At 30.3% G+C, this 17,910-nt stretch overlaps 1 protein-coding gene across 1 annotated transcript; it reads left to right on the top strand.

The window, feature by feature from the left end:
• The first annotated feature begins 12,946 nt into the window (after positions 1-12,946).
• LOC141631866 (transcription factor bHLH75-like) lies at positions 12,947-15,089 on the top strand. The gene is made up of 6 exons (XM_074444484.1): positions 12,947-13,360; positions 13,599-13,718; positions 13,899-13,964; positions 14,081-14,149; positions 14,318-14,398; positions 14,751-15,089. Exons 1-6 carry the CDS (start codon positions 13,028-13,030, stop codon positions 14,847-14,849), a joined length of 768 nt encoding a protein of 255 aa, XP_074300585.1. The 5' UTR covers positions 12,947-13,027; the 3' UTR covers positions 14,850-15,089.
• The last annotated feature ends 2,821 nt before the right edge of the window (positions 15,090-17,910 follow it).

Genomic DNA, 17,910 nt, shown 5'->3' with positions numbered 1-17,910 from the left:
GAAAATTATGGGACACCAACCAAACCCTGTATATATAACCTTGGAAAAGTGATTGACTTGTAATAGTAACCATATTTAAACAACATTTTTAAGGTAATTTTCACAAAAAGCGATTATATTTTGTTGAAAAGTACTCCCTTAATCTCGGCTGTTTGTCTATTTTTTATTGGTACAAAGATGAAGGAAATAAAAGTAAATCAATTATTAAATGAAAAGTGGATTAGATTGAATATGCAGAATCAAGTTACTCGTCAAACATATATTCCTAAAATAAAAAGGTAAACAATTGACTAGACATTTCAAAATGAGATACATAAAAATTGAGAACAAAGTAAGTAACCAATTTAAGAAGTGGTCATTTTATAGAATTAAAAAATGGTTACTACTTATTATAAAATGATTACAGAGTACTATCTACCATAAAATAATTTGCTTTCTTAATAATCAGTTATCACACAAAAATTTATATTCACATAACAATCGAGTTTAATTTTAGTTCAATGCAATTCAAATTTATTAAATTTAGTTTTATTAGATTTAATTCAGTAATAAGTTTAATTTAGCTCAAGGTTAACTTAAACTATTTAATACTTAGTTAAATCCAGTTTTATTTAGTGTATTTTAATTTAGTTCAATTTTATGAAGTTCAGTTTTGTTTAACTTTACTCCGATTTAGTGAAACAAGACAAGAACTTACTTTAGCAAAGTAAAAAACATCTTATTTACGAAGGGTAAGTGCACTTATAATGTTTTAGTAGTACAAAAAGTCCAAATTTGCACGAATGATTATAATTTATTTGTCGTAAGAATTAAAAGAGAACCTCATGAAGTGCTTGAAAGCCACTATTTTTTTTATATATATAAAAAGGATGTGTTGCTTTATAATCCAACAACTTTTCACCATTGTCTTGTGTTTCTAGTTAACCGCATGCAAAAACAGACGTGTTTGACTGCACATTTTACAAAATCATTTCTTATTAACAACGTGTGTTTCTTGGGTTTGTTTACCGTGGCGGCATTCTAATAGCATGCTTATTACATAAAACGGATTATTTAACTCACTAATTAAAATAAAAACTATGCCCTAATTTAAAAAATATAAAAATTAGAGAATTCAAAATCTATATTGGCCAGCTTAAACATTATTATAAACATAATCTCAAAACTTAGTATAGAAACTCAATACAAAATGGGCAATTGACTATATAATCTAAGTGAGTAACTTATACTCCCTCCTATTCACTCATTTCTTTCCCTTTCATTTTACACAAGAAATAAAAAAATGATTTTGGATCACACAAAAACTCTACCCCACATTAGGTTTGGTCAATGGTGCGGGTCGGCCGAGTCGGGGCAGGGTTTGACTTGGGAGACCTGGAACCGGCCCGAGATAGGGGCTTGGGCCGGGTTGTGTTAAAGGTGACCCATGAGGCGGGTTTAGGGCGGGTCCGAGTTGGGACGGGTCGGGTTTGAGATTTGGGGACCCGAAACCGGCCCATATATAGGACGGGTCGGGCCGGGTTGGGACGGGCGGGGTAAAAAATGACCCGTGGTCGGGTCGAGTCGGGTTGACCCGCACTTTTGACCAGCCCTATCCCACATACAATTGAATTTGGATCACACAAAATCTTTTAAAAAAAAGAAAGAGAGAAGAAAATCCGAGTATCATGAAAACGGAAAGAGGGAAGAAATGAGTGAATAGGAGAGAGTATTATGCTTAAATGAAATCGTTTCTAATTGAACTTTACTTTTCATAATCTAGCTTGGTATTATGCTCATGCGAGTATTACATCACTCCATAAGACCATAAGTATAAATGTATATGTTTAGATGGAACTTGTAAAAAATTGAGTCAAAATATTTTAGTCACGAGAATTTAAACGCTGAATCAAGATTATTTATAGTTAAAAAGGTGAAGTATTTTGAGATAAACTATTAAAATAGTAAGGTAAATTAAAATTAATCACCGTAAAGAATTTCTTAACTATCACAAATCAAGAACTGTAATTCGACTAATCTATAAATGAATTAATTGATAAACGATTATTTAAAAAGAAAGTTTACGTTAGGGTGCAAACCCTTGTCCCACATCGGTAGAATAAAGATGGAAGATCATCTTTATAAGTGTCCAGAAAATATAATAGTACGAGGCCTTTTGGGAAGGAGCCCAAGAGTAAATCCGTGAGGGCTTGGCCCAAAGCGGACAATATCGTACTATTATGGATTGTGGACACAGATGCAGCAGAGGCCCAACGCGAAATATTCACGCTTCCGCACAATAGTTTAAAACAAAAGAAGAAAACATTTGACAAAATATAAAAGTAGTAAGTTTGATAGAATAAAACGTGGGATCCACTAGTATTAAATTGAAGGAGAGCCTTACATAGTGAGAAAAAGAAGTACTCCTAGTAACTTTTATCAAAAAAAAAAAAAAAGTACTCCTAGTAACTTTAAGTTTTGATAGAATGGAGACAATAATGACGTTTGTCCTTTTTATCTATTTTTTGCAATTCGAATAATCCTAAAATGGTGTACTACAAATGGAAAATGTACTAAGTTTTTAAGCACGCACTTATTCATGCAACTTGCCCCAATATGGTCATAGTCTGAGGTGGGGGACTATCTAAGGATTTAGATCTATATTAAGTAGATTATATAATTGTACATTTTATGTTTTCAAAAGTTAAGTTATAAACTAAGCTATTGTTTTTTTTCAAGTGTAATGGTGTATGAGAACTACCAGGTTGAATATAATACCGATGTGTTCGAACTCAAATTATAAGTGCCATTATTTATAACTTTATCAGCCAAAGCCCAAAGGTATAGCTGCGAATTTGCGATCATACCCTATTCGATGCCTAAATAATTACACCGAGACGAAGGTATTAAGAAAGCTTTCAATATTTAGTTCAAATATCATGCCCTGTTCTTTTGGACTTAACACCAGCTCAATTCAGTTTAGTTCAACTCTATTCAATTCAGTTCAAATCAGCTTCATTCAGTTCATATTCTTACAAATTAATTCTTACTTCAATTCAGTTCAATTAAACTTCATTCAGTTTAGCTCCATTCAGTTCAGCTCTTTTCAGTCGAAAAGAACATGACCTAACTCCTAAGTAATACAAGGTACGGAATCCAAATTACATCTTTAATTCCTTTAAATGAATAGTACGTCAAGGCGATATTTTAACACAATGCAACTTATGATATAAAATCGCCTAAAATTAGGGTTACGGATATGTGAATTATGTGTTTATAGCCTAATCTTACGTTATTAGAAAGTAGAGTGTTATTGAAGTGATCTGATTAAAACAAGCCCTAACCACACAAATTTGTGTTAAGGGTTTAAAGCATTATATGAAATGAACATCAACATGGAACCTTTGTCAAAATGATGATATGATATTGATATATTCTTCATATTGTTCTTGTACATGAGTAGTGGTGTACATAACAAGCATATTATTATATTATTACGGGAAGATTGGAAGAACAATTCTCAATTATGACACTTGAAGTTTACTTTGACGTGTGACATGAAATGGTTACGTCTTTTGCACCCTCAATCAAAAAAAAGGAGGACAAAACTTTTGTGAGCACTTATCTTATTGTGATCATATATCAAGAGATAAATGTTCTACACTCCTAGACAGGGGCGTCTTAAAGTAAATGGAGGTCCGGTGCATCATAAAAAAATGAGGCCCTAAATATAAATGTATAAGTGTACTACACGTCGAAGTTTGTATTGAATTTTATTAGTAAAGCTTATATATTCAGTGGCTAAAACTGGAGGCCCAATTCCGCCGCTCGTGATCGCCCGGGGTATGAGATGCCCCTGCTCCTAGGATGTTATTCCTATATTGTACTCGTAGAGTCGTAGATGTTCTCTCATACGAGCTCTCATAAAACAAATCATTTTTCTCGCCACAAAAGGCTTGTTAGGAGTTAACATTAGAGTGAGGGCCGGATCACCATGACACCACTCATCATCATCGTGAGTGTAGGATTAAAATAACTTCAGATTTTCAAAGAAGTAATAGAGTGACACAAGCATCTTATGAGTGACGTTATGTGTTATGTAAAAGCACAAATGTCCTCTTCCATGAAATCCTGTTTTATGACGTGTATATTTTATGAGCTTATAACTAGTTCACACATCATATAAAAAATCGCTGAAAGAATACATTTATTCTTGTCGTAGTAGTTTTTATTCCTAAAGGAGAATGCAAGAACCTATACCCACTCTTTAAATTGAGATTAATGATTTCATTTCATCATCTCTTTTAGTTGGACTTGGAAATGACAGGATTGCTATGAATCTGCATTCTTTCATATCATTCAATCTTGTGAGAATGATTAAGAAAGAATGACACATCTTATCATTCGATATTGCATTAATCAAGATGGGGTTGTACATGAAATTTATTAAAAGCACTTTTGCAAGAATGATTCTTTGTAAATGCAAAGTTGATGCAAAAATTTGGAGCTCGAATTCGGGTTTGGTTCAGGGCTCTTCAAGCTCAAAATTTTGAAGCTTGAACTTCGTTTGTTATTATGTTCTTTTCATTTACTCACTTTTTAAAAATAATTTTTTAATTAAAATATAATTATAATTAGAAAATGTTCGATTAAAATATAAATACAAAAATAATTAACTAAAAATTGCTATATAATTAAAAATGTTAAAATTATACTAAGAAGGATCTTAAAAAAGGTTTTAATTCGAACCGTAGCACGACTGATTTGAGTTTGATTGTGCTGGAGCTTAGTCTATCTTATCAAGCTCGAGCAAAGCTTTGGCAAACCTATTTCGTGGGCTTAGTGGCCGACTCAGATCAGTTACAACCCTACCACTATGGTTTATTTTCTTTAGTGGATCAAAAATCAAAGGTTTTTCAATTGTATTTTAATCAATATTAGTTGTTAGTTTCGATTTATCGACTAAATTGTTTGTTGATAGTTTGACTGAAATGTTTGGGTTAGGACTCTGGACTTACGAGGGGTAATTTGGGGAGTTCATTAAATATTATTGACAATTCAAAGTATTGTGTGACTACTACGGAAAGTGATTGAGATTTTATAATGGTTGTTGTTTTGTTGTTTTATGCATGATGAAGTAGAGGCCCATTTTATAAATAAGGGCAGAAATATGCGTGAGCCCCAGTTACATTAAGGTTTCCTTTGAAACTATGCATCACTATTGGGCCTTGGGCCATCCCTGGGTCGTTTTAGTATTCGGTCTGATTAGTTTACTCCTTCTGTCCGATCAATTGTTGTCCTTTTTTTTCGGATACTATTTATAAAGGAATAAAATCCATAAAATAATTTTCATTGCATAACACAATTACACAAATATAGTTATGAGTGATCTTATTTAATTCGTCTTAATGAATATGTTAGGATTACAAAAATTTAGAATTATCACACTTGTGTAAGTATAAATATTTACGAAATGAAATGAGCATTAACAAACGTGTCAAAGGTAAAGGACAACAATTGACTGGAATAGAAGGAATAATTCATAAGATTTTTGGGCCTAGAACATTTGTTCAAGTTATTTGGATTCTTGACAGTCTCAGGATGTCATGAAATTACCCCAATTATAATAAACAAATAAATACATGAAATATTATTGATTAAACCCTTATTTAATTATGACGAGTAAACCATTAATAAATAAAGTGTGTTTTCCCTTTATTAAATAAATAAAGTGTTTGTGTTTGAGAAAACGTCCCATATTACTCATTTGAAAATAAATTTACGCGAATATTTGTACTAGACGATTTTACACAAATTTATCGTAAAACGGGATTATTTACTAACCTTCTTTACCTACTAGTATTGGTGCCCGGCTTCGCCCGGGCTACCTCTACTTACCATTAATTTTTTTTTTCATTAAATAAAATTACTTAAAATTGCATAACCCATAAAATTATCATTAATATATTTTTCTATGACATATCCTAAAATTACGACGAAATAAATTTTGAGACAAATTCACTACTCCCGCTATTAATATTTTACTCTTATTAATGAAACAATAGTAATAACATTTCACTACTTGCTCGTAATCATTGTTACTTTCACTACTCCCGCCGTAATTATTATTACTGTCACTATTGCTGCATTAATAATATTGATAATTTCACTACTCCCGCCGTAATTATTGTTACTTTCACTATTGACGCATTAATATTGATTATTTCACTACTCCCGTTGTTGTTTCTACCACTTTCACTAATCTCGCTGATAATATTGTTACTTTTACTATTTAAATGAGTGATTACTATCATATAACTATATCCAATGTTACTAAGATTCTTTTCTTTACTACGAAATTACTTTTACTACTTAGGCATGCAATTTTAAGGGGATCATATATTTATATAAATATATTACATATATGCATTAAATCAAATCGAAAGAATTATGCAATATTATATATTATGGAATCTAACTTGAATTATTTATAACCTACTTATATTATATTTTTGTATGTTAAATAATTAACATCTCTATACATCTAATAACCTATAAAGTTTAATAAAATTGCATAGATTTTAAATTTAATTTATAATTTTATGATGATAATAATTAATACCATAAGTGTGCATGTTTATACTAATTAATTATTTTATTTTAAGGAAATTGACCATCTTCTAGTCTTCAATAAATATTTAAGAAAATTACCAAGCATCTTCTTTTTTAGTCTCCTTAAAATTGACCATATTAATTAATTATTTTATTTTAAGGAAATTGACCATTTTAATTAATTATTTTATTTTAAGGAAGTTGACCATGTTTTAGTCTCTTACAAATGTTTAGGAAAATTACCAAGCTTCTATATAATTTAATTTTAACCCAAACTATATAATATTTGCATTGAGATCCCTTAATTGGGTCCATCACACGGTGCTAGTGATTTAAAACTATATAGTATAATTAATTTGTATATCTTTCTTTAATTACATTGAAGTCCCTTGATTTCTGGAATTAATATATAGTATTGATGATTGATTAATAGGATTGTGTTTTGATCCTTATTACAACTATATTAATGTAAAATCAGCTTAAACAAGTTTAATCCCTTTTCTAAATTCTAATCCATCTTTTGCCTCTTTTTTGTCGTATGCGCTAGAGCGGAATTAAGTGAGGAATTGGTATAAACAAGGTACATTTATGCCAACAAAGAATGATAACCAAGTTCAAACTTTCCAAAAATAAATTAGTATATATGCTATAATTTCCTATTCCTTGTGTAATTAACTTTCCATAATTAAATTGGTCCTATTTGTGTTTGCTAGTCTAAATAAGGCCGTTATGATGGAGATTGTTAATGTTACATTTCCTTCACCAACTATTTGATTTTGTCGTTTACTCCTCGTTATCCTTAGTAGAGAGACCTTTACCATATTACCGTACCACATGTTCATGTCTATTGTATAATTGTATATACCTTGAAAATTTTAAAATTAATACTTCCGGAATTATTTTTTACAAAAGGAATATAAATAAAATGTTAGTATCAAATATCGTACTTCGTATATAATAAGTTGGTACGTCAAGTACCTAATTTGTTTTCGTCCTCTTAATAATAATACTACGTACTCCGTATATATTTGTATTATAGTTCTCCATCCATCTTATTAATGTGTGTTCGTTCATGTTCATTTTCTTATTAATATATAATAAGTTGGTACGTCAAGTGTACCTAATTTGTATTGCATTTTTAATCACAATTCCTCCCTACTCCGAGTGATCTGTTGTTGTTTTCTTTCACTGCGGATTATACAAGGTCATACATTACTACAGTACATAAATAACGATACAGTTTAAATTTTAAGAAATGACTGAGATAGTGGAGTTAAGGACCTCAACGATTATTTTTTTCCGTTAAGGACCTCAACACTAACATCGTTAAGGACCCGAACTTTGCAATTTTTTTCCGTTAAGGACCTCAACACTAACACCCTTATATTTAAGTTATGTTTCTAACATTAAAATAGATTTTAACAACCAATATATTTTATGAAAATACTTGTATATTTTATAAGCCAAAATATTTTATGAAAATAGATTTTAACAACCAATTTATTTTATGAAACTACTTATATATTTTAACAATCAAAATTAACTAAGGCAAGAGCAACACATACCCATTAATCGAGTTAAGAGTAAGACAAAGACTTGAACATTGTTTCAGCATTATATCAAATATTGTTTCAGCATACAATAAACAATAGAAACATCATATCACAAAAATCGGTTGGATTGCAAGACAAAGTTATCCAATTGAGCAGTTAGGTTCACGCATTCAGCTACGGCTTGGGAACTTGCAGAGGTAATTAACTGGTCTGAGAGTTTTGATTTGTCAAGCAAGAAGGAGCTTAATCTTCTGTAGTTTGCATTTTGGGTTGTTTTGCTACGTCACAAAGATTAATGTGTATGTTTGTTGCTCTTGCCTTAATTAATTTTGATTGTTAAAATATATATAGTATTTTCATAAAATATATTGGTTGTTAAAATCTATTTTAATGTTAGAAACATAACTTAAACTTAACGGTGTTAGTATTGAGGTGATGAGGTCCTTAACGGAAAAAAAAATCGTTGAGGTCTTTAACAGAAAAAAATTGCAAAGTTTGGGTCCTTGTCTTACCCTTAACTCATTTTCTTGTATTTCATTTAAGTTTATCTTGTTTGACAATAACACAAAATATACGACAGTTTTAGATTTGTGTTATAATGAGCAACGAGTTAAATTTTAAATAGATTTACATACCTTAATTATATTATTTATAATGGTTAAATTTTTAATAGATTTACGTACCTTATTTATATCGGATTTATAATGTCAGCTTGCATATTGAGTGAAACGATAATACCTATCTTTGTCAAGTTGATCAGAATACCTATCTACTTTGTATTATAGAGGAAATTCACAATGTTATGTCGATTACATACGGAGTATATAAATATACTCCGTAGTATATTATCCGAGAGAACATAAGTATACGTCGAAATAGTTAAATGTTTATTTGATCAGTATGAAAAATACAATGAAGAATAATTGCAATTACGACATGCATTTTTGGTTTTTGTCGTTTCGATTGTTCTTTTCTTTTTCATGATGTCGTAGATTCTTGTGTTACAACCATTACTTCTGGTTGCACTTTCTCTTATACGAACATGTGCCAAGTTTAATATTTTTAATCATTTGCTATTTTTTCATCGAGGAAATCACATTATGGCATTGAACTAACGTAAAAAAGAAAATGACTATATACATAAAATATCGAGTATTTCGTTATATGCCTAAGAGTCTAAGAGTATGGAGCTTATAATCTCAAATTCGGAAGGGCACGAACGTACGTAGGGGTTGGCTCCCCATCCATGCATGCATGCATGCATGCGCGCTTAAGTCGAGTACTCATACTTTTGTACCTGAAGATGACGCGAAGAACTAATAGTTCGTACGTTACAAAAATCATACTAATATAATGAAGAAATATAACCTCCTCTATAACACGGTTTTACAATATATACTAAATAAGTGTAGAACCACAACTAACCACCTTATATTTTACATAGACAGACATTATTTATTAGAAGTTAATCTTATAACTACCCCAATTTTAGTGAGAGGGGTATATATGTCTTTAATGAAGGTTTGTTTTTTTACTTATTTTGCATAAAACAATTTTATAACAGACTGTTCTTTTTAGCTTAATTAGTTTCGCCTCAATATTTCAATTTAGCTCATCTCTTCACAAATTAACTATTAAGTTCTGTTCTTTTGGATTGAATTGAGCTTAACTGAACTGAATCGAAATCGAAATTTGTTGAGATAAATAGAGCTGAAATAAGTTGAGCTGAACTGAACTAAAGTGGGCGAAATAAGTTGAGCTGAACTGAACTAAAGTGGGCAGAAGTAAGCTGAATGATAGCTAAAATTAAGCCGAAAAAATAAGGCCTTACTTCAGATACATTCAGTTGACATCAGCTTCATTCAGTTTAATTCAATTCAACTCGGCTCCATTTAGTTCAATTCAACTCCTTTAAGCCGAAAAAAATGACCACTCTCCACTCATAACGAAAATTGCAAGTAGGTAAATTAGATTTAGGATCGATAGTAGTATGGTATATTTGAATATTAAAGTACTATAGTTAGGCCTATGAAATGAGTATTGCAAGCTTGCAAGATACTCATTCCTTTACTTGTAACTTAGTGGAATATGTTATACAAACAAATGCTTCTTGAAATTTGAATGTAAGAGTTATAGCTCCCAATAATAGTAAGGTTTTCTATAATAAGATACATTGGTGTTTAACACACCTTTTTTTTAGTGTCATATTCAAACCTTACCTAACAAATATGGTCATGGGTTTATTAAGCTAGCTTGCTAGGGATGATTAAATTGTCACCACACACAAACATGGGGTAGGATTTGGATGATTCTGCTATTGATTTAAATATATAGATGCTTTATTTCGAACTCGATTAAGAATGAAACGGACCGAATCAAATGAATTTAACTTTTCATACTTAGATTTAATTAAATGAGCGATATAGATTGAGCTCGAATCAAATATAACTAACTACGGAGTGGAGAGAAAAATGAATAATTTGGAATCAAATATAACAAACTACGGAGTGGCGAATTTGCAACCCTTAAAAATGTACCGTATAATGATATAAACATATTGTTGGCTTGTAGACAAGTTTTGAGACTAAAAATAGTTTCACACTCGAGTACACTAGATTCTAGATAGACAAGTATGTATGGAACATTAAACTAATAGTATGAGACATTATAATAGAATTAGATAAGTGATAAATAAGTATTTGGAATCTAGTGGAATTCTTCCTTAGTTATTTTTGCGTATGTTAATTTAATATGGACCGTATTTAGCAAACCTACATACGAGCTCAAGCACTTTGGGGAACACATCATGACCTCTATTTGGGTATTAGGTCAATTTTACGGTTTGTTACGGAATTTGTGTGTATATTATTAAGACATAATTGTCGATTTTAATTTGAGTCGATACTCGATAATAAGTATCATATATTAGATACATATTTAGTCAATTTTATGCTTCATTTTATTAAGTACTTGTTCTTGTAATAATAATATTGGATTTTGAAAATATGCGCTCCTCCGTCTCGTTAATTTGTTTATAATCACATGTAAGCAGGTTATTGATACAAAGAAAGTATAGTAATTATATGCTCTTTGAAAACATTATTGATGATTATTAAGGACTAGCATATTATCACTGATCATAAAATTTAATTTAACGACACGAATTAACAGAGACTGTTTCTAACTATATAGATGCATTAAAAGTAGTCTATAGGTTTTGTGTTTGATTGATTCCGATGTGATCGAGTAAGTATGAAAGAAGGTCGTGAAGTTTTGTAAATTAACCTTTAACACTTAATAAATTTTGCTCGAGTTGTGGGTTCACTTTACTACGTATTACAATTCACTTTATTAAGTATTTAAATTATAAGAAAAAAAAAGTGAGAAAAAGCTATTATCTCGACTAAAAGTTTAAGTTATTGCATTAGTGAATCTAATAAGTACTCGTAGTTTGTAGTCCATGTGCCTCCACACTCTAATTCTTTCTGGGTTTGAAAAAACGGATAGCGCTTAGGCTCCCTCATACCACGTGTTCCTATTTCATTGGTAAGATGTGGATGCTCCTCCATACATGGATTCGAATTTGGGTACTCAAGGAGTTAGGGTTATCGATCATGCTCTACTACCATGTGAACACAATTTTCTACCTTAATATAATTCTACAAATAAATAAATAAAACGTATGTAACTAATTTAGAAAAAAGGTCTAAATAATTTTAAAAATAGTTATATACAAATAAAATTAAGGATATATAGACAACCCAATCAATAAGAATATACATTTATAAAATTTTCAACATTACGGATTAATATATCTTTGTGCTCATGACAACATTTATAAATATTCCTACATTTTTTTGAAAAAAAAATAATAGTCAAAATTCATATCGATAATTCGTCAAAGGATAAACTTGGGATAAAAGTAGTAGGTGTTTAGTTTAAGGTTATTCCTTTGTTTTTTTCCGGGGACAAAATAGGCCACAACGTTTTAATCAACTTGTCATGCAAAAGACAATCAATTCAATTCTGATTTTCACCATACTTGATCTAAAGCAATGGAGTGGCCCTTCTTACTGTTTGCAGTTTATATCAGCAATGCCATGGACCTACTTAGCAAAAACATCCATTTAGTATCACCTCTATATTAATCAAATATTAAATACGGATCATGATACTGTATCGTCCTCTAATTATACAGCTTATGAAAGTTACACCGGCCTTTAATATTAGGTTCAATCGTTGTAAGTTATCTGTTTACGCAATATCCAATCCAAAATTAACACTGAAACCGAGATTTAAAACAAAGCTTGAAATATTAAGTACGGGTCGCGAACTCGCGATACTGTATGAATGTTACAACTTAACTATTAATCGCAATCGTAAGTTATTTACGCAATAACCAATCCAAAATTAAACCGAGATTTAAAACAAAGCTTAAATTATTAAATACAGGTCTTGATACTGTATTGTCTTCCAATTATACGTGTTATGAATGTTACAGTTTAACTATTAATCGCGATTATAAGCTATTCACAATAATCAATCTAAAATTGACACTGAAAACGAGATTTAAAATAAAGCACAAAATATTAAATACGGGTTGTAATACTGTTTCATCCTCCAATTATACGTGTTATGAATGCTAGAACTTAAATATTAATTGCAATCGTAAGTATTTACGCAATAACCAATCCAAATCCAAAATTAACACTGAAACCGAGATTTAAAACAAAGCTTCCAACAATTTCACACCAAATCAAGCAATTAGGGACACATCTTAATCTTTAACCAACTTCCTTAGCCAAAGCTATTTATATAGACAATCAAATCACACTAACATTTCCAACAAAAGCATTAAAACTCTCTTTTTATTTGCTGTAATAATGGAAGATTTAAGCAATGATTTTCAGTCATCAGCACCTTCATTCACAGAACTATTAAACAACATCCCTGATCACCTTAATAATCAACCTCTAAGCTTTCAAGTTCTTGATTACTTCTCGAGCGACGCGTTTCTTAATCACCCATCAAACACTTCTAGGCCACTTCATTCAACTGTTCAAGTCCCTAACCAGGGCTTATTCTGCTCTTTTGATCAACCAAGTAATAATATTGCTGATTTCCGCGTTCAAAGGCATGGAAAGAACGTTGTTGCTCCGTCTTCCCCTGGTCTTGGAAGCGAGTCTGGTGGCGATTATAAGATTAATAAAGTTCATGTAAGTTCGTGCTTTATTTCTTCATGCAAAATTTTTTCAATTATTTTCATTTTCAATGCAGCCAAACATTCCTGGCCTTTATGAGACGTTTTGTTTTATTCCATTATATTCTAAAGTCGAAGAAAAGCGACTGTTTCACTTTGTTTTATTCCATTATACGTGTGCTGTTTGATATATATGAGGTGTATTTTAATGAAACGTATGAAATTGAGTTGAACGGAAGGAATATAAATTTCAGGGGACGGAAGGACGAAAAAGGAAAAGAAAAACAGAAGGAAAAGGAGAGAAGCTAAAAGAAGTAATTCATGTAAGAGCTAAAAGAGGGCAAGCTACTGACAGTCATAGTCTGGCAGAAAGGGTTAGTTTCAAATAAGTACTTCTACTGTAATAATCAAATCATTTTAAGTACAGTTTTAAACTGTTTTGTAACAGTTCTTATCTTTGTACCCTTTCTCCTCTAATAATTAAATTGACTAAATTAATTAATTTTGGAATTTTGTTTTCATTTTTTGTTGACTGAAAATAACAAACAATGTAGGTAAGGAGGGAGAAAATTAATGAAAAGCTTAAAGTATTGCAGGATTTGGTTCCTGGATGCTACAAGGTAAAATCGACCTTCATTGATCTCCAGACCTTCAAAACCTCTATAACTCGGTTGACAGTGTACAGTATTGTAATAATTTAATGAATTCTTCGTTCTAACTCGACTTGAAATCGCAGACGATGGCAATGGCTGCAATGTTAGATGTGATCATTAACTATGTTAGGTCCTTACAGAATCAAATTGAGGTTAGTAAAAAACTGAACTGTATTTTTTACATAGTACTCCCTCCGTCTCAATCATTTGTTTACCTTTGATTAAAATACGCATCATAATTTATATAGAAGGTAATCAGATGATTGAGACGGAAAGAGTAATGTTGAGTGGACTATATTATTAATTGTTTTTGTTTGCAGTTTCTTTCTATGAAGCTTTCAGCAGCAAGTATGGTTTATGACTTCAACTCCCCTGAAGCTGAGGCTTTTGAAACATTACTGGTTTGCTCCTTTAACTTCAATCTAATGACAAAATGTCACGGAACTGCTAAGTTTTTGGTCTAAAATGAAGTGTCAGAGTGTTATACCAATGTTTAAGTGTCAAAAAATCAAATCGTTAGTTAGACTGACGGATTTTTCTAAAAATATAAAGTCAGTAAGGTTAATAAGTTGGTCTTACACGTAAAACAATTTCATATAATTAGTTGGGTACGATTGTACGAATAATTGAAGGTTTAGTGAATCAGTTCGTGTTATTCCATCATATTCCCAAAAAAATGACAAAAAAGTTAAAATGTAAACTACTAATTATAAGATATGGCTAACAATGTTCCAAAATCAATGGTAATTGCAGAGGACAACAAACCCATATGAAGCTAATGATGCACAAAGATCAGCAAGAGAAGAATACAGGGGAACTCTTCCTCGACTAAATTCCACATGGCCCTTCTAATTTTACCTAATTCTTGGATAAATAATACTTCCTATAGTTTCTTTTTATTTTTTATTTTTCCATTTTATACTTTTAAGTGCATGCATATAGCATAATATAGTCAATTAAATTACATCAAACATCAACTCATTTTAGTATATTCGTCAATTAATATGCCAAATTTGTGAATCGTCTCAAGTTATATATAGGGCATTGAATTTGTGTAATAGATATATTCAAGTAATTAAGTGGATTTCTGGTAGCGGATTCAAAAGCTTTTTTTTTTCTTTTCCGATCATAAAATGTTCAAGTTATATTATGTGATCGTACGAAAGTGGGTGGAAAAATCGCGAATATTCAACCAAGTGCAATTATACATGTCAGAAATAATCTACAGTCGATGAAACGTGGCAATCAATATATATGGATGATACGTATATAAATATATCTAAGAAATCCAAGAACATCAATGTTCTGGCAATCATTTTCAACAATTATTAGTAGTCGACATCAACCAGATTATATTGGTGTTTGATGAAAGTTGTCAGGTGATTTGAAGCAACCTCAACCTTGTAGAATATCCTCTTTTTTTTCTCTTTTTTTAATAAAGAATATATAGTCATTTATCCTTTTACGATATTTTTTAAATTAAATTTTAAGGCGGATTGCATAAGTTGATCTGTTTTATACAATATTTGTTTAAAATCATCTAACATATACAAGAATGTCTATTTCAAATAAAGTAATTATTGTATAAAACCGTTTTACACAACTGTTATTATAAAACCAAGTGATATTTTAACTAAACAGCTCCACTAAAGTAAATTTCACCAATCATTATTTTTCTATGGTACGGGCGCAAGGGTTTTTGTCATATGGTTTTACAGTGTTATATTATAAAACTGTTTTACAACTTACTCGATAAGATAGTTATGAGGTATACAATGGTTTTATAATAGCTTATACTTTCAATTAACTACTTCTAATAAAAATGATCATATTCGATGATAAAATGACTACCCGTATTATGAAAATCTAAACTAAATAAATAATTCAAAAAAAAAAAAAGTCATTTAGGCCATGTTCTTTTGAACTTAAAGCCACTTAATTTAAGTTCATTTCAGATCCTATAACGGCTATAAGTTCAGTTCGGTTCAGTTCAGATCATATAAGTTCAGTTCAGTAGATCCTATAAGTTTAGTTCAGTTCAGATCCTATAAGTTCAGTTCAGTTTAGATCTTATAAGTTCAGTTCAGATCATATAAGTTCAGTTCAGTTCAGATCCTATATATTCAGTTCATAAAAGTTATATACGGAGTATTATTTTTAAAAACCAATGCAAAAATATTTGACATTAATTATTCGATACATATATACATTATTATCTTTAAAACAAAATTATCACTCCTCTCATTATTTTTATCGTAATGTAACAATAGTATAATGTATGAACAAACCAATGTATATAAAGCGGAAAAATATTATTATCTTACCTTGTGCTTTAAACTATATTTTCTTATCAATGTTCTCTCTTAGTTGTCCACTAATTTCTTGTAAAAAATTTATTTAATCTCAATAAAAAAATTGCATTTTTTAAATAATAATAATAACAATAACAACAACAACAAGAATAATAGTTAAGTTAAATTAAATAAAGTTAATTTAAATTCGGTTCTTATAAATTCAGTTCAGATCCTATAAGTTCAGTTCAGATCTTATAAGTTAAGTTCAGTTCAGTTCAGTTCAGATTCTATAAGTTCAGTTCAGTTCAGATCCTATAAGGGTATAAGTTCAGAAAAATTCAGATCTTATAAGTTCAGTTCAGATCCTATAAGTTCAGTTCAGCTCAAATCAGATTCATTTCAATCCAAAAGAACAGAGCCTTAAGAACTACTAGCACTAACAAAAAGGTTACAAACAACACATAAAAATACGAAAGTAGTTACTTGAGAGTTAAGAAGATATTGTCCACCACATATTTTATGTTGTAATTATTGCAAGAATTAAATACGGTGGATAAATTATTAAAGAATCTACAACGATCTTACATAACCTAGCTTTCTATTCTACGAGTAGCTAACAACAAATGGAAGATTAAAATGCTTTAAGACCGAAAGGAAAGAGAAAAAAGATTGTACATCAGATGTACTACATCATACTTAATGACTTTTTGAGTTTTTGTGTATTTTTTTCGAGTACTATAGAGTTTATAAATTACATTTTAGTTTTATGATGTCAAAAATCAATTTTTTTTGAGCTTATATGTAATTTTTTTGAGTTATAATGTAATTTTTTGAGATTAAAGTTTAAGTAAATAAACTCAAAAACTTTATAATAAAACTCAAAAATTTTAGATTAAAACTCAAAAAGTTTATCTTAATGTTCAAAAACTATACCATCTGATGTACTACATCAGATGTATAATCCACTTACTGGAAAGGAAAGGCGCCTTTGATTGTGAAATTGACAAAGCTGAGAAATTTGGATCAATAGACCCGCATGATAATGACAATTAATATGTTTTTCTCCAATGATCTGTCATTTCTGACATGAATACAATTCCATCATAAACTCCAAATACTATAGATGAAGACATGTTTGAATAAGGCCAATTCAATTTTAAATGGAGTATATATATTAAGGCCTTATTCTTTTGGATTGAAACGGATCTGAACTGAACTGAACTTATAGGATTTGAATTGAACTGAACTGAACTTATTAGATCTGAACTGAACTTATAGGATCTGAACTGAACTAAACTTATAAGATCTGAACTGAACTGAACTAAACTTACAGGATCCAAATTTAAATTAACTTAAATTAATTTAACCTAAATATTATTATTATTATTATTATTATTATTATTATTAGGGTTTTTCTAAAATGTGCCAAATAGGCACATGTTAAGATGCTAAGAAATGAAAGATTTACATCAATACACTACAAAAAGAATTAAAAGCAGGATTTTTTGCGGTCAAATCGATCGCCAAAATCATTTTGGCGATCAAATCGATCCGCAAACGTCGATCATGGACCTTAGTCGCCTTTTCTAGCTTTGGCGACTAAAGTCGGTCGCCAAATT

This window comes from Silene latifolia, chromosome 2 (genome assembly GCF_048544455.1).
Source record: "Silene latifolia isolate original U9 population chromosome 2, ASM4854445v1, whole genome shotgun sequence".
Taxonomy (NCBI): Eukaryota; Viridiplantae; Streptophyta; class Magnoliopsida; order Caryophyllales; family Caryophyllaceae; genus Silene; species Silene latifolia.
This window is presented reverse-complemented; position numbering and strand designations above follow the sequence as displayed.